The sequence below is a fragment of the Dendrobates tinctorius genome, unplaced genomic scaffold, assembly GCF_039654945.1.
Source record: "Dendrobates tinctorius isolate UK_male_01 unplaced genomic scaffold, ASM3965494v1 ptg000022l, whole genome shotgun sequence".
NCBI classification, from domain to species: Eukaryota; Metazoa; Chordata; class Amphibia; order Anura; family Dendrobatidae; genus Dendrobates; species Dendrobates tinctorius.
Window position 1 is genome coordinate 33,948,282 of NW_027361690.1, and position 22,062 is coordinate 33,970,343.

General features: G+C 46.6%; 1 protein-coding gene and 1 long non-coding RNA gene across 3 annotated transcripts in view; one reads left to right on the plus strand and one right to left on the minus strand.

Annotated features, from left to right (window-relative positions):
• The window catches only part of LOC141084116 (uncharacterized), an 86,870-nt gene extending 79,030 nt beyond the window's left edge, over positions 1–7,840 (minus strand). The window contains exon 1 of the long non-coding RNA XR_012230935.1: positions 7,740–7,840. This is a non-coding gene — a long non-coding RNA (uncharacterized lncRNA). The remainder of the gene's footprint in view (positions 1–7,739) is intronic.
• LOC141084115 (pseudouridylate synthase 1 homolog) overlaps positions 7,780–22,062 on the plus strand; it is a 52,030-nt gene continuing 37,747 nt past the window's right edge. The window contains exons 1-3 of one of the 2 annotated variants that reach the window (XM_073568573.1): positions 7,780–7,908; positions 11,037–11,139; positions 12,043–12,186. In XM_073568573.1, coding sequence (XP_073424674.1) covers positions 11,044–11,139; positions 12,043–12,186 — 240 coding nt within the window. In that variant the 5' untranslated portion in view covers positions 7,780–7,908; positions 11,037–11,043. Of the gene's footprint in view, positions 7,909–8,117; positions 8,239–11,036; positions 11,140–12,042; positions 12,187–22,062 lie in introns of those variants that run through there. The other variant, XM_073568574.1, reaches the window with a different exon arrangement.

Genomic DNA, 22,062 nt, shown 5'->3' on the forward strand with positions numbered 1-22,062 from the left:
TGAATAACAGTCAACACTGTGTCACTAGATCCTTATACAGGTGTGTAATGAGGCCTCACTGTACAGGAGAGAGGGGAACGAGGAGCCGAAGCCTGATCACAAGAGCTAACAATCTGAGGACACACCAATGCTGAATAACAGTCTACACTGCGTTACTAGATCCTTATACAGGGGTATAATGAGGCCTCACCATACAGGAGAGACCAGAGCGAGGAGCCGGGGATTGATCACAAGAGCTGACAATCTGAGGAAGCAGCAATGCTGAATAACAGTCTACACTGCATCACTAGATCCTTAAACAGATGTATAATGAGGCCTCACTGTACAGGAGACCGGAGCGAGGAGCAGGGGCCTGACCACAAGAGCTGCCAATCTGAGGAAACAGCAATGCTGAATAACAGTCTACACTGCGTCACTAGATCCTTATTATACACCTGTATGAGGCCTCACTGTACAGGAGAGACCGGAGAGAGGTGCCGGGGCCTGATCACAAGAGCTGACAATCTGAGGAAGCAGCAATGCTGAATAACAGTCAACACTGTGTCACTAGATCCTTATACAGGTGTACAATGAGGCCTCACTGTACAGGAGAGACCGGAGCGAGGAGCAGGGGCCTGATCACAAGAGCTGACAATCTGAGGAAACAGTAATGCTGAATAACAGTCTGTACTGCGTCACTAGATAATATAATAATAATAATAAATTTTATTTCTAAAGCGCCGACATATTCCGCAGCACTTTACATTTCAGAGGGGATTTGTACAGACAATAGACATTACAGCATAACAATAATCACATAGATTATAACAAATACCAAGAGGGTATAGATGCTTATACAGGGTATAATGAGGTCTCACTGTACAGGAGAGACCGTAGCGAGGAGCCGGGGCCTGATCACAAGAGCTGACAATCTGAGGAAACACCAATGCTGAATAACAGTCTACACTGCGTTACTAGATCCTTATACAGGGGTATAATGAGACCTCACTGTACAGGAGAGACCGGAGCGAGGAGCCGGGGGCCTGATCACAAGAGCTGACAATCTGAGGAAGCAGCAATGCTGAATAACAGTCTACACTGCGTTACTAGATCCTTATACAGGTGTACAATGAAGCCTCACTGTACAGGAGAGACTGGAGCAAGGAGCAGGGGTCTGATCACAAGAGCTGACAATCTGAGGAAAAAGCAATGCTGAATAACAGTATACAATGCATCACTAGATCCTTATACAGGGGTATAATGAGGTCTCACTGTACAGGAGAGACCGGAGGGAGGAGTCGGGGCCTGATCACAAGAGCTGACAATCTGAGGAAACAGCAATGCTAAATAATAGCCTACACTGTGTCACTAGACAGGTGTATAATGAGGCCTCACTGTACAGGAGAGACCGGAGCGAGGAGCAGGGGCCTGATAACAAGAGCTGACAATCTGAGGAAAAAGCAATGCTGAATAACAGTCTACACTGCGTCACTAGATCCTTATACAGGGGTATAATGAGGCTTCACTGTACAGGAGAGACTGGAGCGAGGAGTCGGGGCCTGATCACAAGAGCTGACAATCTGAGGAAAAAACAATGCGGAATAACAGTCTATACTGTGTCACTAGATAATATAATAATAAAAATAAATTTTATTTCTAAAGCGCTGACATATTCCGCATCACTTTACATTTCAGAGGGGATTTGTACAGACAATAGACATTACAGCATAACAATGATCACATAGATTATAACAAATACCAAGAGGGTAAAGATGCTTATACAGGGGTATAATGAGGTCTCACTGTACAGGAGAGACCGGAGCGAGGAGCCGGGGCCTGATCACAAGAGCTGACAATCTGAGGAAGCAGCAATGCTGAATAACAGTCTACACTGCGTCACTAGATCCTTATACAGGAGTATAATGAGACCTCACTGTACAGGAGAGACCGGAGCGCGGAGCAGGGGCCTGATCACAAGAGCTGACAATCTGAGGAAACAGCAATGCTGAATAACAGTCTACACTGCATCACTAGATCCTTATTATACACCTGTATGAGGCCTCACTGTACAGGAGGCCTCACTGTACAGAAGAGACCGGAGCGAGGAGCCGGGGCCTGATCATAAGAGCTGACAATCTGAGGAAACAGCAATGCTAAATAACAGTCTACACTGCGTCACTAGATCCTTATACAGGTGTACAATGAAGCCTCACTGTACAGGAGAGACCGGAGCAAGGAGCAGGGGCCTGATCACAAGAGCTGACAATCTGAGGAAAAAGCAATGCTGAATAACAGTCTACACTGCGTCACTAGATCCTTATACAGGGGTATAATGAGGCTTCACTGTACAGGAGAGACCGGAGCGAGGAGTCGGGGCCTGATCACAAGAGCTGACAATCTGAGGAAACAGCAATGCTAAATAACAGCCTATACTGTGTCACTAGATCCTTATACAGGTGTATAATGAGGACTCACTGTACAGGAGAGACCGGAGCGAGGAGCAGGGGCCTGATCACAAGAGCTGACAATCTGCGGAAAAAGCAATGCTGAATAACAGTCAACACTGTGTCACTAGATCCTTATACAGGTGTGTAATGAGGCCTCACTGTACAGGAGAGAGGGGAACGAGGAGCCGAAGCCTGATCACAAGAGCTAACAATCTGAGGACACACCAATGCTGAATAACAGTCTACACTGCGTTACTAGATCCTTATACAGGGGTATAATGAGGCCTCACCATACAGGAGAGACCAGAGCGAGGAGCCGGGGATTGATCACAAGAGCTGACAATCTGAGGAAGCAGCAATGCTGAATAACAGTCTACACTGCATCACTAGATCCTTAAACAGATGTATAATGAGGCCTCACTGTACAGGAGACCGGAGCGAGGAGCAGGGCCTGACCACAAGAGCTGCCAATCTGAGGAAACAGCAATGCTGAATAACAGTCTACACTGCGTCACTAGATCCTTATTATACACCTGTATGAGGCCTCACTGTACAGGAGGCCTCACTGTACAGGAGAGACCGGAGAGAGGTGCCGGGGCCTGATCACAAGAGCTGACAATCTGAGGAAGCAGCAATGCTGAATAACAGTCAACACTGCGTCACTAGATCCTTATACAGGTGTACAATGAAGCCTCACTGTACAGGAGAGACCGGAGCGAGGAGCAGGGGCCTGATCACAAGAGCTGACAATCTGAGGAAAAAGCAATGCTGAATAACAGTCTACACTGCGTCACTAGATCCTTATACAGGGGTATAATGAGGCTTCACTGTACAGGAGAGACCGGAGCGAGGAGTCGGGGCCTGATCACAAGAGCTGACAATCTGAGGAAACAGCAATGCTAAATAACAGCCTACACTGTGTCACTAGATCCTTATAAAGGTGTATAATGAGGACTCACTGTACAGGAGAGACCGGAGCGAGGAGCAGGGGCCTGATCACAAGAGCTGACAATCTGCATAAAAAGCAATGCTGAATAACAGTCAACACTGCGTCACTAGATCCTTATACAGAGGTATAATGAGGCTTCACTGTACAGGAGAGACCAGAGCGAGGAGCCGGGGCCTGATCACAAGAGCTGACAATCTGAGGAAACAGCAAAGCAGAATAACAGTCTATACTGTGTCACTAGATAATATAATAATAAAAATAAATTTTATTTCTAAAGTGCCAACATATTCCGAGGGGATTTCAGAGGGGATTTGTACAGACAATAGACATTACAGCATAACAATGATCACATAGATTATAACAAATACCAAGAGGGTAAAGATGCTTATACAGGGGTATAATGAGGTCTCACTGTACAGGAGAGAATGGAGCAAGGAGCTGGGGCCTGATCACAAGAGCTGACAATCTGAGGAAGCAGCAATGCTGAATAACAGTCTACACTGTGTCACTAGATCCTTATACAGGGGTATAATGAGACCTCACTGTACAGGAGAGACCGGAGCGCAGATCAGGGGCCTGATCACAAGAGCTGACAATCTGAGGAAACACCAATGCTGAATAACAGTCTACACTGCGTCACTAGATCCTTATACAGGAGTATAATGAGGCCTCACTGTACAGGAGACCGGAGCGAGGAGCCGGGGTCTGATCACAAGAGCTGACAATCTGAGGAAACAGCAATGCTGAATAACAGTCTACACTGCATCACTAGATCCTTATACAGGAGTATAATGAGGCCTCACTGTACAGGAGAGACCGGAGCGAGGAGCCGGGGCCTGATCATTGTAATGCCCGCCATGTCTGTTATGTCCGCCATGTCTGTTTTGCCTCATGACCCTGGAGCGGTGTGCACGCGCATCTCATGTCTGCTATCCTGCACTGTCTGGTTCTGCAATCATCTCGTCATATCTGAAACCTTGATCATGTGACGTTTCCTAAGATCCTGCACTGTCTGGTTCTGCAATCATCTCATGTCTGAAACTCTGATCATGTGTCCTTCCTAGGATCCTGCACTGTCTGGTTCGGTGATCATCTCGTCATGTCTGAAACCCTGATCATGTGACTGCGCTCTGTGATCCTGGAGCATCTGAACTAGGAAGTTCTCCCCTGGTCCTGACCCGGAAGAGGAGGTGCTATGCCCTATATCAGGCCGCCCCTTCCCTGCATGGCTGCTTGGTCTGTGGGGCGCTCCCTCTATTCTGTGCCCTTGCCTCTGTCGTGCGTCTCTGCACACGCTCCGTGCTCGTACTCTGTCTCTTGTCCCGTGCCTTGTCTTATGTTTGTCCGTTGTGCCATGTTTGTCTTTGTCCTGCTTGGACTTGTAGTCCTTCTGTTATTTTCTGCCTTGCCTGTTTTTGCCATGTCTTGCCTTCACTATACTCTGCCTTGTTCCTCCCTTTAGTCTCAGTCTTTGCTTGCTCTGCCTCGCTCTCTCCTATGGTGCTCTGTAGTGCTCCCTGGCACACGCACCATCCCTCCTTTCTTTCCTTTTGTGCTCTTTTCCATGTCTAGTCCCAAGGCTCTGCCTTGGCCCGGCTCTGGGCTTCGCCTACGCTCTGCTGCTAGACTCTTTCCTATTATGCTCTCTTGCACGTTTCTAGGCTAGTCCCAAGGTTCTCCCTTGGCCCGGCTCTGGGCTTCGGCCTACGCTCCGCTGCTAGCTCTGTTCTTGCTCTGACCTGATTCCGTGTTTCTGCCTATGCTTCCGTCCCTGGTTCTGTACTCTGTCTAAGCTCTCCCTGGTTTCTTGTCTTGTCTTCCCTTGCTGCTTCGTATGCTCTTTGCATGCGCCTGGCCTTCCTAGCCTCCTGTTTGTGCCTCAGCCGTGCCCGCCTGCTTGTGCCTCAGCCGTGCTCGTTGGTCAGTGACAGCTGTGTCGCCTGCCATGCCAGTCGGGTTCGCTGGAGTCTTGCCTGTCTGTCTGTGCCGCAGCCCTATCAGCTAGCCAGTGCCCCAGCCGTGCCCTCTGTACTCCCTTGCACTTCACGCTGTTTCTGCACTGTGCTCTCTAAAGCATGCGCAGGCTCTCGCCTGCCCATGGCATACCTCCCCGTGCTTCTGTAAAAGTACGTGCAGGCTTTGCCATGTCCCCTGTCGTGCCCTCTTGCACGCACAGGCCCTAACCCTGTCCTGGAACCCTGTTCCTGGCGTGCCTCTCTGCACGCGCAGGACTCTGCCTCGCCTGTTCCTGGCGTGCCTCTCTGCACGCGCAGGACTCTGCCTCGCCTGTTCCTGGCGTGCCTCTCTGCACGCGCAGGACTCTTCTTTGTTACCTTGTGCCTTGGCGTGTCCCCTACACACGCACCTAGCCTTGAACCCTGGCGTGTCCCCTACACACGCACCTAGCCTTGGACCTTGGCGTGTTCCCTAACACGCACCATGCCTGGATATCTGACGAGCCTCCTTGCCTGAACCCTGGTTTGCCTGCCGGATGCCTGGAACCTGCCGATTGCTGCCAGAGATCGTAAACTGGATGACTGCGGCCTGATGTCTGGAGCTGATGTCCGCAGCCTGACGCCTTGATCATGTCGATCGTTGCCAGCAGTCCGGAGTCCGATGCCATTGTGCCTCTACCTGTATCCAGGCGTGCCACCTGGCACGTACCATGCTATGGCCCTTGGTGTGCCCACGCACGCACTTTGCACGTTTTGCTTGTTCTCACGTTTTTACACTGAATGTGATTCTGAAGTTATCCTAATGAAGATACCTTGCACCTACGTCTTGTCTTGCTCGTCCTGTTGCCACTCGGTAGTGTCCCCCTGAGCCGGCCGTCTGGTCCCAGCAGTCGTGGTGGCTCACCCCCTTGGTCTTGCCCCTGACACTCCCTGTACAGGGGGTGGGTTCTCACTAGGTCAGCTCGCCCTAGGTGGGTGGGTGCAGGGGTGGATTAAGGGTAGCCAGGGCCCGGGGCAGTTCAGACTCTGTGGGCCCCCCTCGTCACGTGACGGGGGTCACGAATCGTAGAGCCACACTCTACATAGAGAATAATGGGGCCTCCAGCACCGACCTCCACCTGCAGAGCCCCACTCCACATAGAGAATAATGGAGCCTCCAGCACCGACCTCCACCCGCAGAGCCGCACTCCACATAGAGAATAATGGGGCCTCCAGCACCGACCTCCACCCGCAGAGCCGCACTCCACATAGAGAATAACGGAGCCTCCAGCACCGACCTCCACCCGCAGAGCCGCACTCCACATAGAGAATAATGGAGCCTCCAGCACCGACCTCTACCCGCAGAGCCCCACTCCACATAGAGAATAATGGAGCCTCCAGCACCGACCTCCACCCGCAGAGCCGCACTCCACATAGAGAATAATGGGGCCTCCAGCACCGACCTCCACCCGCAGAGCCGCACTCCACATAGAGAATAATGGGGCCTCCAGCAACGACCTCCACCCGCAGAGCCACACTCCACATAGAGAATAATGGGGCCTCCAGCACCGACCTCCACCCGCAGAGCCTCACTCCACATAGAGGATAATGGAGCCTCCAGCACCGACCTCCACCCGCAGAGCCGCACTCCACATACATGGCTGCTCTCAGTGCTCTGTGCTGTGCGCACAGGACCTGTGATGAGGTCACAGGAGGGGAGGAGTCAGGGGTCACATGATCGGGGGCCCTCACACCTTCCCTCCTGTGATCTCATCACAAGCCTTTGCACGCTACCAGCAGCATCAGCGTTCACGCTACTTGTAGATGCTGCTGGTAGCAGAGCACATAATGCCGCCCCCACGGTCACTCACTTTTAGGTGGGGAGAAGATGGAGTGCCATTGCAGCAGCCAGCAGGAATGTGGTGGGGGCCCCCTTAGAAGCTCTTGTGGTGGGGGCCCCGGTGCTGAAGCCCCGCCTGCCCTGCCTATAATCCGGCCCTGCGCGGTGGCGGATTATAATGGGGCAATTTACTGGCCTGGGCTGTGGGCCCCTTAACCCCACTGGGCCCGGGGCAACTGCCCAAATTGACCTCATTATAATCCGCCACTGGGTGGGTGCCACGGCCCAGAGGGTCCACTCTAAAAAGGAAGATGGACTCAGCAGAAGCTGAATCGTCACAATCATAAGAGCTGACAATCTGAGGAAGCAGCAATGCTGAATAACAGTCTACACTGCGTCACTAGATCCTTATACAGGGGTATAATGAGGCCTCACTATATAGGAGAGACCGGAGCGTAGACTGAGGAGAACGGATTAATATTTAAAAAAAAAAAAAAAAAGTGCCGTTTAAAGATCCGGATCACCAAAAAGAGCCGGACTGCTCATCACTATCCGGGCAGCGCCGGCTCTTCAGCTAGTACATTACTTACCAGTTACGATGCAACTTGAAGCTGGCTCCTCCCGCCATGTCACCGATCACGTGACCCTGACATCATGAAAGGTCCTCTCCACCTCATTGCTGAGCTCTCTCTCTTCCTGCACATGCCGCGGTGCAGGACCTGCGGGGGTCCGTATTATTTGCAGTGTCTTTAGTACCAGGTAATGTCCCCATTACCTACCAGTTGTCATAGAACTACAGGTCACAGCATGTCACAATACAACCATTTGTGCAGCGTGTGCCAGACCTCACACTGAGCCGTGTGATTGTATAGGGCTGTTCTCTCGGCTGCCTGTCAGGCACTGCTTCCCTCAGCCTGGGGTGAGACTCGCCCAGAATCCGGGCGGAGCGCACACAGATCGTCTATGTGGAATCCGATTTGTACTGATGTATTTCTATTATAAACCCGGGGCCCTGATCGTGTTCATGTTTAGTGTGGATGTGTGAAAACGGATCACACTCGGACAGAAGAAGTGGGCACACTGGTGAAAGTGAGAAAAAAAGCGAGTTTTCTGGATGAAACTTGGCTTATGTGCTGGGGCCCTTACACTAGCACATCACCTGCCGGGCCGGGGCCACACGGCGAATGTTCTCATCACCTGCCGGGCCGGGGCCACACGGCGAATGTTCTCATCACCTGCCGGGCCGGGGCCACACGGCGAATGTTCTCATCACCTGCCGGGCCGGGGCCACACGGCAAATGTTCTCATCACCTGCCGGGCCGGGGCCACACGGCGAATGTTCTCATCACCTGCCGGGCCGGGGCCACACGGCGAATGTTCTCATCACCTGCCGGGCCGGGGCCACACGGCAAATGTTCTCATCACCTGCCGGGCCGGGGCCACACGGCGAATGTTCACATCACCTGCCGGGCCGGGGCCACACAGCGAATGTTCACATCACCTGCCGGGCCGGGGCCACACGGCGAATGTTCTCATCACCTGCCGGGCCGGGGCCACACGGCGAATGTTCTCATCACCTGCCGGGCCGGGGCCACACGGCGAATGTTCTCATCACCTGCCGGGCCGGGGCCACACAGCGAATGTTCACATCACCTGCCGGGCCGGGGCCACACAGCGAATGTTCACATCACCTGCCGGGCCGGGGCCACACAGCGAATGTTCACATCACCTGCCGGGCCGGGGCCACACAGCGAATGTTCACATCACCTGCCGGGCCGGGGTCACACGGCGAATGTTCTCTCATGCTGGCGAATACTAATGGCACCCAGCTCAGACTGTCCGTGTCATCTGAGTGTGATCGGATGGAGAACGCAATCTCTCCATCTGCCCCATTGGCTGAGTCCACAGATACTGGACTCAGACAGGTTTATCTACCCCCCCCCCCCCAAAAAAAAAAAAAAAAACCCCAAGGTATCCATTTCTGATTCCTAGAGGTCCAATGCTGGGACCCCCAGCATTCTTGAGATCAGGGCTCTGAAACCCAGTTAGGCTGGGTTCACATAGTGTTAATGTGCTGCGTCTAACGCATCCGTTACATACCGGCATTAACGCACCCATAGACTTCTATAGACGAGCGCATCGCTACCGCATGTCATAATCGGCATGTGTTAGCGATGTGCCGTCGTTCTGTGACGGACCCTCGGACGCGGTCTGTAGCATCCGAGGGTCCGTCACTGCTAGCGGGAGGACATAACACCATCGAGTTATGGGAGTAGCGTTAATGCAGTCCGCTATGTGAACCTGGCCTTATATACAGCCCCATCCTGAATGCACTGACCCACTTTTGCTGCTCCACACATTGTCTATGCAACTGCTGAGTACAGATCTCCGGTATTCCATCAGTCCCATAGGCAATGAATGGAGTGAAGGCTGAGTATGTGCATCTTTGCTATATTCAGGATGGGGCAGCAGAGCCTCACTCTGGATCCCAAAGGTCAGACATCGTGCAATCAGCAAATTATTGTCTATCTCGTGGATAGGGGATTACATGAATTTTGGGAGGAATAATAATAATGTTTATTTCTATAGCGCCAACATATTCCGCAGCACTTTACACTGTTGCAGAATCAATACCCCTTTAAATGGGTTTAAAATCCCCAGAATTTAAAGTTGTTTCCTATCTATCGGACAAGAATATAAATGACTGATCGCTTGGGGGGATGGAGTGCATGGCCTCACAGAGCCTAACATGCTCGACCTTCCCTCCATTTCTTGTCTATGGGACTGCTGCAGAAAGACGAATACAGCGCTATTTCTAGCAGACCCATAGACAATAGAGTTCAGGTGGAGAAAGCGCATCTGCTACATTCAAGAACCGGTACTATCATTTACACTACTATGGGTCAGCCCTCACCCGCCATCAGTAACTTGTCCTCTGGACATAGCTATCCCTTCTAAGGACTTAATGTCTGTGCCTGATAGATGGAATGGATTTATCTGGTTGTGCTGTTTTTGCATTAATTTCAGGAAGCCCCATTCCCATGATGTTCTGTTCACATCTACCAGGAAAGATAGCCCTGCATGTTGAACGGCTTCCTTTGGTAAAATGGCAGACACAAATAATGTCAATCAGAATCTACTGGTGTCCATCATGCGATAGATCTGGAATGTAATACATACAGGTGCTTCTCGCCAAATTAGAATATGAAACGTTATTTATTTCAGTTCATCAATAGAAAAAGTGAAAATCATATATTATAGAGTCATTACAGAGTGATCTGTTTCACGTGTTTATTTCTGTTAATGTTGATGATTCTGGCTTACAGCCAATGAAAAACCCAAAGTCATTATCTCAGTAAGTATCTCTGTCTATGGTGTCGGCCTGCCATAAATACCTATGGCTAGGCATTACCTTCATGAGACCACCGCTATAACATACAGTACATGGGAGCCTTCCCTATGCCTTAAGGAGGCTCTCTATATAACTCAGACAATTACCAAAGCGCAAGTTCTCTGGATTCTTCATGTAGTCTCCTTTGTATTGTACTGTGCGAATACTATGCCCAGATCTTTATTCTAGATCAGTATTCCCCAAATTCTGTCCTAAAGACCCACCAACAGATCATGGCTTTCAGGATTTCTTTAGTATTGCACAGGTGATGGCATTATTGCCTGTGCAGATGATGGAATTATCACCTATCAAAATACTAAGGAAAGCCTGAAACATGACCTGTTGGTGGCTCTTGAGGATGACTGGAGTTGGGAAACACTGACCATGAAGGTCTGCGAGAGCCAGGGGTCCATGCATAGCGCTATTTAGCTATTATACTTTTTATTCTTGACAAATTTTATTTAACTGAGACATTGTAATTCTCACATTGAATCAGGAAGAAAATGAGGAGTATAACACTGCTGAGTCGGCACTCAAGGAATATTTGCCGAAACCACTTTCTACGATTTTCGAGACTGACAGTCACTCTTCCATACCAGGTACGGACATGCTCTTTTAAAGGTACATTACTATCATAAATGCTGGCATATCGCTACGATATAGGATATGTCATAACATTCTGATCACTGCGGCTTTGACTCATCCAATCAAGTGAAAGGCCCTCAGTTATTTTTGTGGTCAGAATGTTATGGTATATCCTAGAAATCTAGAAATAATCTGTAATATTCACTGATCCCAATAAAGGAACTCTAAGTGTAAATTCCTTGATTAAATCATTTTTATGTGATTTTATACAAAGAAAGTGTCAAGTATTTTTTTAAAAATGAGAGAAAGCAGGGGATGCATTAAAATTACAGGGCGCTTATATTCACCCTGTAAAGTCCTCATCGCGTCAGTGGACCGGCCGGGTTTTGTTAGGGCTCATGCAGACGTCCATGGATCTGGGAGCAATCACAGAGTGCAATGCATGGACTGGTGGCAGCTCTCCCGCCTCGTGTATGGAGCTCTGGATACACCAAAGAGAGGGTGTATGGAGCTTGTCATTTAAGGAAATATTGTGTACCAACTGAAAGGGCTTGCCGCCATATGCAAATTCTTGGTCACATTGACAACTATTTTGGTCTTCCCGTGGAGCACAAATATGGGTACTCCTATGCAGATAGTGCCGGCAAGAATCACATACACATGGATCTATTTTGCTATGTGGCATTATGAAATGTCATTGTCCTTTTATTGTAAACTTGGGATTAACACAGTACACATAGGGCATTTTTTTATATATTGTGGTTCCCCCGTGGAAGAGGTCAGTGCGACCTAGAATCGCGTTGGGAATAGCTGATCCCTATACATTTACATACTGTGAATTATTGTTCACCAGCAGCACAGCACACCACACCTCCAGTCCTTTTTTTGAAGTATTATCCTTTTGTTTCTTCTTTTAGAGAGATCAAAAAAATCCTATTGAAAAGACATTAGAGGAAGAAGATGAAGAGGGGACTAAGAGTTTTTCAAAGAATCCTGCCATTCCAAAAAAGAAGCATGTTATACAAATGATTTACTGTGGCTCCGGGTATTCAGGCATGCAGGTAAGGCTGATTAACCCAAGAAATCTTTCATTTATTGTCTATGTTTTTTTAATCATTCAAGACAGACCAAAATGCGACCAATCTACTACTCAAAATGTGCCTTAACTGGAGGCAGGTCTTTTGTACTTGCTGTGCATCTTATTCATTGTTTTACACAATTTTTAGGCTTCACCCAAAAAAGGGGCATTGCCAAGTGGGAAAGAGGCGTAGTTTAAGATATGATGTGCCAGACTGGGCCAAAATTGGAATGCAAATTTCTAACGATGTGCTATTTTTACCAACTGCATGATCCACTTTTAAGCCCTCTGAAACAATAATTCAGTAAGCTGTCCCTGCAATATCTGTCTTCGAGCTTTCATTAATGTGCAGGCTCAACAGACTCCCTTTAATAATTCCCTTCAAAATGCGGAGGACCTGTACGTCATGGTCTGGTAGTGGTTCCCAGCCTTTGACATATAGGTACGTCATGGTGATCGTGCTCGGCACAGTACCTGTGACCGCTCGATCACCGCTGGTAGCTCTGCTTACCTGGTAGCCAACCCCCAGCTTTCACAGCCAGGAATGGTACGCACACCGCCTCCTGCTGTTTAGCCCTCTAAATACCGCGATCGATATCAATCACATCTTTTGGGGGAGGGCCGATTGTTGTCATGGCAACCCGAGGTCATCATGACGACTTCTGGGTCTGCCAGCAACAGGAGCATTGAAATGCATTATATGAACGATCAGAGGAAAAAAAATTAATCCCCTTGATGCAGTAAAAGCAAAGTACGTAAAAAAAAGTTTTAAAACATTGTAAAAATATGAAAAATAAAAATGCATATCACAAAATAACAAAAATAAAAAAAATACCAATAATTAGATATAAGTAAAAACAAAAATAAATAAAACAAGTACACATTTGGAATGACCCAACCTATAAAACTGTCACATTAGTTAACCCCTTCAGTGACCACCGTAACAAACCTCTGACTCCGACTCCTTAATTTCCGTGACTCCAACTCCGGATCCACCAAATTGGCTCCGACTTCATGACTCTGACTCCACAGCCCTGGCAGGGCTGTGGAGTCGGTAAGCCAAACCTCCGACTCCTCAATTTCCATGACACCGACTCCACCAAAATGGGCTCCGACTCCGACTCCACAGCCCTGGCCGTAGAGCTCCATCGATGGAAAAAATAAAAAAGCTATAACTTTCCAAATAAAGCTGTGCAAAAATAATTCCTTATTCTATAAAATAGTTTTTATTGTATAAAAGCGCCAAAACATAAAAAAATGATTATATAAATCTGTTATCGCTGTAATCGTACTGACCCGAAGAATAAAGCTGCCTTATCACTTATACCACATGGGGATCGGCTTAATAGAAAATAAATAGATAAATCTTCAATTGCTGATTTTTGTTCATTCTGCCTCCCAAAAATCAGAATAGTCAGCAATCAAAAAATGTTATGTGCCTAATAATTGTACCAATTAAAAACGTCAACTTGCCATGCAAAAAACAAGACCTCACATGACTGTCAGAAGAAATGCAGAAAGACTATTGCTCTGAAAATACGGCAATGCAAAAACTTTATTTTTTGTAAAGAAAAAAAAAAAGCATTTTTTGTGTGACAGCAGCCAAACACAAAAAACTATATAAATCTGGTATCTCTGTAATCACACCGACCGTAAGAATAACTCCATCTAATCACTTATACCGCACGAGGAACGTTGTAAAAAAATAAATAAACCAAGTTTTCAACTGCTTTATATTTGTTCATTTTGCTTCCCAGAGATCGCAGTAAGGCTCGGATCGCATTTATCCTGCGCTCTGCGCTGAGCATTTACACCAGAGTTTCCGTGTATAATTCTCTGAAATACATGATTCAGACGGAACCCCTGACGGAAGATTCGCTATAATGAGGCAGATGGAGTCTCTTTGGCCTCTGACCTTTGATTCAGCAGTGTCCATTGTTTTAACCCCTTCACCCCCAAGGGTGGTTTGCACGTTCATGACCGGGCCAATTTTTACAATTCTGACCACTGTACCTTTATGAGGTCATAACTCTGGAACGCTTCCATGGATCCCGGTGATTCTGACATTGTTTTCTCGTGACATATTGTACTTCATGTTAGTGGTAAAATTTCATTCAAATAACTTGCGTTTATTTGTGAGAAAAACGGAAATTTGGCGAAAATTTTGAAAATTTCGCAATTTTCCAACTTTGAATTTTTATGCCCTTAAATCACAGAGATACGGCACACAAAAAACTTGATAACTAACATTTCCCACATGTTTACTTTACATCAGCACAATTTTGGAACCAAAATTTTTTTTTGTTAGGAAGTTATAAGGGTTAAAAGTTGACCAGCGATTTCTCATTTTTACAACACCATTTTATTTTTAGGACCACATCACATTTGAAGCCACTTTGAGGGGTCTATATGATAGAAAATACCCAAAAGTGACACCATTCTAAAAACTGCACCCCTTAAGGTGCTCAAAATCACATTCAAGAAGTTTATTAACCCTTTAGGTGCGTCACAGGAATTTTTTTGAATATTTAAAAAAAAATGAACATCTAACTTTTTTTCATAAAAAAAATACTTCAGGTTCAATTTTTTTTATTTTACCAAGGGTAACAGGAGAAATTGGACTGCAAAAGTTATTGTGCAATTTGTCCTGAGTACGCAGATACCTGATATGTGGGGGGGAACCACTGTTTCGGTGCATGGCAGAGCTCAGAATGGAAGGAGCGCCGTTTGACTTTTTCAATGCAAAATTGGCTGAAATTCAGATTGGACGCCATGTCACGTTTGGAGAGTCCCTGATGTACCTAAACAGTGGAAACCCCCTACAAGTGACCCCATTTTGGAAACTAGACCCCCCAAGGAACTTATCTAGATATGTGGTGACAACTTTGAACCCACAAGGGCTTTACAGAAGTTTATAACGTACAGCGGTACAATTAAAAAATCATATTTTTTCCACAAAAATGATCTTTTCACCCCAATTTTTATTTTCCCAAGGGTAACAGGACCCTAAAAGTTATTGTGCAATTTGTCCTGAGTACGCTGATACCCCACATGTGGGGGTAAACCACTATTTGGGCGCATGGCAGAGCTTGGAAGGGAAGCAGCGCCATTTGACGTTTTTGGCTGGAATTGAGATCGGACACCATGTCGCGTTTGGAAAACCCCTGATGTACCAAAACAGTGGAAACCCCCCACAAATGACACCATTTTGGAAACTAGACCCCCTAAGGAACTTATCTAGATGTGTGGTGAGCACTTTGACCCCCACAGTGCTTCACAGAAGTTTATAATGCCCGGGCGTGAAAATAAAAAATTCGTATTTTTTCCACAAACATGATCTTTTAGTCACCATTTTTTTATTTTCCCAAGGGTACCAGGAGAAAATGGACACCAAAAGTTGTTGTCCAATTTGTCCTGAGTATGCTGATACCCCATATGTGGGAGAAAACTACTGTATGGGCACACGTCGGGGCTCGGAAGGGAAGTAGTGACGTTTTGGAATGCAGACTTTGATGGAATGGTCTGCGGGTGTCATGTTGCCTTTGGAGAGCCCCTAATGTACCTAAACAGTGGAAACCCCCCACAAATGATCCCATTTTCAGAACTAGACCCACTAAGGAACTTATCTAGATGTGAGGTGAGCACTTTGAACCCCCAAGGGCTTGACAGAAGTTTATAATGCCAGGGCATGAAAATAAAAAAATCGTATTTTTTCCAGAAACATGATCAATTAGTCCCCAATTTTTTCATTTTCCCAAGGGTAACAGGAGAAATTGGACCCCCAAAAGTTGTTGTCCAATTTGGCCTGAGTACGCTGACACCCCATGTGTGGGAGAAAACTACTGTATGGACACACGTCGGGGCTCAGAAGGGAAGCAGTGACGTTTTGGAATGCAGACTTTGATGGAATGGTCTGCGGGTGTCATGTGCGTTTGGAGAGCCCCTGATGTACCTAAACTATTGAAACTCCCCACAAGTGACCCCATTTTGGACACTAGACCCCCCACGGAACTTATCTAGATGTGTGGTGAGCACTTTGAACCCCCAAGTGCTTCACAGAAGTTTATAACACTCGGACGTGAAAATAAAAACATTTTTTTCCACAAAAATGATATTTTTGCCCCCAATTTTTTATTTTCCTAAGGGTAACAGGAGAAATTGGACCCCAAAAATTGTTTTGCAATTTGTCCTGAGTAGGCTGATATCCTACATGTGGGGGTAAAACACTGTTTGGGCGCATGGCAGAGCTTGGAAGGGAAGGAGCACCATTTGACTTTTTCAACTCAGAATTGGCTGGAATTGAGATCAGACGCCATGTTGCATTTGGAGAGCCCCTGATGTGCCCAAACAGTGGAAACCCCCCAATTATAACTCCAACCCTAACCCCAACACACCCCTAACCCTAATCTGATCCCTAACGATAGCCCTAACCCTAGCCCTAATGGGAAAATGGAGATAAATACTTTTTTTTTAATTTTATTATTTTTCCCTAACTAAGGGGGTGATAACGGGGGGTTTGATTTACTATTTATGGCGGTTTTTATGTTTGGCGGCTGTCGCACGCTAAAAGACGCTTTTTATTGTAAAAATAGTTTTTGCATCACCACATATTGAGAGCTATAATTTTTCCGTATTTTGACCCACCGAGTCATGTGAGGTCTTATTTTTTGCGGGACGAGTTGACGTTTTTATTGGTACCATTTTTGGGCACGTGACATTTTTTGATCGCTTTTTATTCCTATTTTTGGGACGCAGAATGAACAAAAACCAGCGTTTCATGAATTTCTTTTGGGGGGGTGCGTTTACACCGTTCCGCGTGCGGTAAAATTGATAAAGCGGTTTTATTCTTCGGGTCAGTACGGTTACAGCGATACCTCATTTAGGTTGTTTTTTTTATGTTTTTGTCGTTTTTATGCAATGAAAACTATTTTATATAAAAAATAATTATTTTTGCATCGCTTTATTCTGTGAGCTATAACTTTTTTATTTTTTCGCTGATGATGCTGTGTGGTGGCTCGTTTTTTGCGGGACAAGATGATGTTTTCAGCGGTACCATGGATATTTATATGCGTCTTTTTGATCGCGCGTTATTACACTTTTTGTTTGGCGGTATGATAATAAATCATTATTTTTTGCTTCGTTTTTTATTTTTATTTTTTAAGGGGTTCGCTAAACGGGTTAACTAATGGGACAGTTTTATAGGGCGGGTCATTACAGACGCGGCGATACCTAATATGTGTACTTTTATTGTTTTTTTTTTTTTTTAATTATTTCCAAAAAATGGATTTATTGGGGGAATATTTTTTTTTTTTTTTTTCTAATTTATTTGGCGATTTTTTTTTTTTTTTTTTTTTTTTTTTTTTACTTTATTAAATAGTCCCAGGTGAAACATCACTGTCCTGTGACAGATCGCTGATCTGTCACATCACAGATCACTGTCACTGTGACAGATCAGCGATCTGACACAGGCACTGCAGAAGGCTTCCTCATGCCTGCGCTTTGCAGGCACTGAGGAAGCCAGCTTCCTCAGGCCCCCGAAGGCCCCCGTCGCCATCTTGGATTCGGGGGCCTGGAGGAAAGGAGCCCCCCGCAGCAGCGCTGCACATTGCGCTGCCGTGGGGGGCTCAGGGAAGCACGGAGGGAGCCCCCTCCCTGCCGATGCTTCCCTTTAACCCCCGGTACACCGCGATCATGTTTGATCGCGGTGTGCAAGGGGTTAACGTGTCGGGGGCGGTCCGTGACCGCCCCTGACATATTGTGCCGGGTGTCAGCTGTGATAATCAGCTGACACCCGGCCACGATCAGCGGCGCTCACCACGTGGGCGCCGCTGATCGCGCCGACGTACTATCCCGTCCATGGGCATAGGGGCCCAGGGCACATGGACGGGATAGTACGTCGGATGGCAGAAAGGGGTTAAGCATGCATAAAAGCACAGTGGATCACAGCTTTGTGCACTTCTGAAAAGAAGTACACCACTGAACAGAGGCTAGACTGAGTTCAGAGTAACTCTGCTGCCTCATTATAGTTAATGGATTCCACTGGGGTTTCATCTGAATCACATCATTTGGAGATTTAGATGGCAACCCCAAAGTAAGTGCTCCGCGTAGAGCGCAGGATAACCTTGATCCAAAATGTAAAATGTTTTCAACAAAAGCTTGAACTCAATCCACAAAAAAAGCAAGTCCCCACTCAGGTTCATCATCTATCAATGGAGATATATAGGGGGCTTCCACGTTACTGGTAGTGCAAAGACTTTGGAAAATCAAAATGGCTCCCCACAAAATAAATCCAGCGAATTCTGCACTTTGAAATTTAAATTACCCTCTCCCTTTTGAACCACAGTGTACCTAAACCACATTTAGGGTATGTGCGCATGTTGAGTATTTGCTTCCAAAAATTTCTGCAAGGTTTCTGCATCTCTTGGTAGCAAAAACTTGGGGTTTTGCCACGTTTTTATTGCATTTTTGTACGGTAATGAATGCTTTTTTGTGCGGCGTATAGCACTGAGCTGCCGTGAGAGAGGTCACACGAGTTACGAGTTCATCAGCTGATGAGCTCCGGTGATATCACTTACAGCAGGGGTCCCCAATCACCGGTCCGCGGCCCAGTACCGGGCCGTTGGGGTTCTTTTCCAGTCCGCGGAGCTGCCGTAGACCTGCAGTAAACACTGACAGTTTGCTCTGCAGCGGTTCAGAGCACACTGCAGGTGCCTGCCCTGGCTGTTCATGATCACCGGGGCGAGTCGCGTGTAGAAGTGGGAACACGCTGACATTGTTATGTGTCAGCGGCAGCGCTGTCTGTGGGCAGGGAGCAAGCCCTCTGCTTTCCTGCCCATGGCCATAGTAACCCTGCAGCCGTGGCCCGACTGAAGCAGCAGGGAATGAAGAGAGGAAGAGAGGTGTTTTTTTTGTATATATGTGTGTGTGTTTATGTATCTATATGTGTGTATCTGTGCATGTGTGTGTGTGTATCTGTGTGTGTATCTACTGTATGTGTATTTGTATCTGTGTATGTATGTGTGTGCATGTGTGTTTATCTGTGTATGTGTGTGTATGTATGTATGTGTGTATCTGTGCACATATGTGGGTGTCTATGTGTGTTTATCTGTGTATGTGTATCTGTGTGTGTGTGTATGTGTGTGTATATATATATATATGTGTGTGTGTGTGTATGTATATACAGTGCCTACAAGTAGTATTCAGGTTTGATAAGATGCAAATAAGTTAGAGCCTTCAAACTTCACACAAGAGCAGGATTTATTAACAGATGCATAAATCTTACAAACCAAAAAGTTATGTTGCTCAGTTAAATTTTAATACATTTTAAACATAAAAGTGTGGGTCAATTATTATTCAACCCCTAGGTTTAATATTTTGTGGAATAACCCTTGTTTGCAATTACAGCTAATAATCGTCTTTTATAAGACCTGATCAGGCCGGCACAGGTCTCTGGAGTTATCTTGGCCCACTCCTCCATGCAGATCTTCTCCAAGTTATCTAGGTTCTTTGGGTGTCTCATGTGGACTTTAATCTTGAGCTCCTTCCACATGTTTTCAATTGGGTTAAGGTCAGGAGACTGACTAGGCCACTCCAACACCTTGATTTTTTGCCTCTTGAACCAGGCCTTGGTTTTGTTGGCTGTGTGCTTTGGGTCGTTGTCTTGTTGGAAGATGAAATGACGACCCATCTTAAGATCCTTGATGGAGGAGCGGAGGTTCTTGGCCAAAATCTCCAGGTAGGCCGTGCTATCCATCTTCCCATGGATCCGGACCAGATGGCCAGGCCCCTTGGCTGAGAAACAGCCCCACAGCATGATGCTGCCACCACCATGCTTGACTGTAGGGATGGTATTCTTGGGGTCGTATGCAGTGCCATCCAGTCTCCAAACGTCACGTGTGTGTTTGGCACCAAAGATCTCGATCTTGGTCTCATCAGACCAGAGAACCTTGAACCAGTCTGTCTCAGAGTCCTCCAAGTGATCATGAGCAAACTGTAGACAAGCCTTGACATGACGCTTTGAAAGTAAAGGTACCTTACGGGCTCGTCTGGAACGGAGACCATTGCGGTGGAGTACGTTACTTATGGTATTGACTGAAACCAATGTCCCCACTGCCATGAGATCTTCCCGGAGCTCCTTCCTTGTTGTCCTTGGGTTAGCCTTGACTCTTCGGACAAGCCTGGCCTCGGCACGGGAGGAAACTTTCAAAGGCTGTCCAGGCCGTGGAAGGCTAACAGTAGTTCCATAAGCCTTCCACTTCCGGATGATGCTCCCAACAGTGGAGACAGGTAGGCCCAACTCCTTGGAAAGGGTTTTGTACCCCTTGCCAGCCTTGTGACCCTCCACGATCTTGTCTCTGATGGCCTTGGAATGCTCCTTTGTCTTTCCCATGTTGACCATGTATGAGTGCTGTTCACAAGTTTGGGGAGGGTCTTAAATAGTCAGAAAAAGCTGGAAAAAGAGATAATTAATCCAAACATGTGAAGCTCATTGTTCTTTGTGCCTGAAATACTTCTTAATACTTTAGGGGAACCAAACAGAATTCTGGTGGTTTGAGGGGTTGAATAATAAATGACCCTCTGAATAAACTTTTCACAATTTAAAAAAAAATTAAACAAAGAAATAACATTCTTTTTTGCTGCAGTGCATTTCACACTTCCAGGCTGATCTACAGTCCAAATGTCACAATGCCAAGTTAATTCCGAATGTGTAAACCTGCTAAATCTGCAGGGGGTTGAATACTACTTGTAGGCACTGTAAATATGTATGTATATATATATATATATATATATATAATATAGTCAGTCAGCAATAGTGCAAGTTCCACCACTTAAAAAGATGAGAGGCGTCTGTAATTTACATCATAGGTAGACCTCAACTATGGGAGACAAACTGAGACAAAAAAATCCAGAAAATCACATTGTCTGTTTTTTTTTCATTTTATTTGCATATTATGGTGGAAAATAAGTATTTGGTCAGAAACAAGCAATCAAGATTTCTGGCTCTCACAGACCTGTAACTTCTTCTTTAAGAGTCTCCTCTTTCCTCCACTCATTACCTGTAGTAATGGCACCTGTTTAAACTTGTTATCAGTATAAAAAGACACCTGTGCACACCCTCAAACAGTCTGACTCCAAACTCCACTATGGTGAAGACCAAAGAGCTGTCAAAGGACACCAGAAACAAAATTGTAGCCCTGCACCAGGCTGGGAAGACTGGATCTGCAATAGCCAACCAGCTTGGAGTGAAGAAATCAACTGTGGGAGCAATAATTAGAAAATGGAAGACATACAAGACCACTGATAATCTCCCTCGATCTGGTGCTCCACGCAAAATCCCACCCCGTGGGGTCAGAATGATCACAAGAACGGTGAGCAAAAATCCCAGAACCACGCGGGGGGACCTAGTGAATGAACTGCAGAGAGCTGGGACCAATGTAACAAGGCCTACCGTAAGTAACACACTACGCCACCATGGACTCAGATCCTGCAGTGCCAGACGTGTCCCACTGCTTAAGCCTGTACATGTCCGGGCCCGTCTGAAGTTTGCTAGAGAGCATTTGGATGATCCAGAGGAGTTTTGGGAGAATGTCCTATGGTCTGATGAAACCAAACTGGAACTGTTTGGTAGAAACACAACTTGTCGTGTTTGGAGGAAAAAGAATACTGAGTTGCATCCATCAAACACCATACCTACTGTAAAGCATGGTGGTGGAAACATCATGCTTTGGGGCTGTTTCTCTGCAAAGGGGCCAGGACGACTGATCCGGATACATGAAAGAATGAATGGGGCCATGTATCGTGAGATTTTGAGTGCAAACCTCCTTCCATCAGCAAGGGCATTGAAGATGAAACGTGGCTG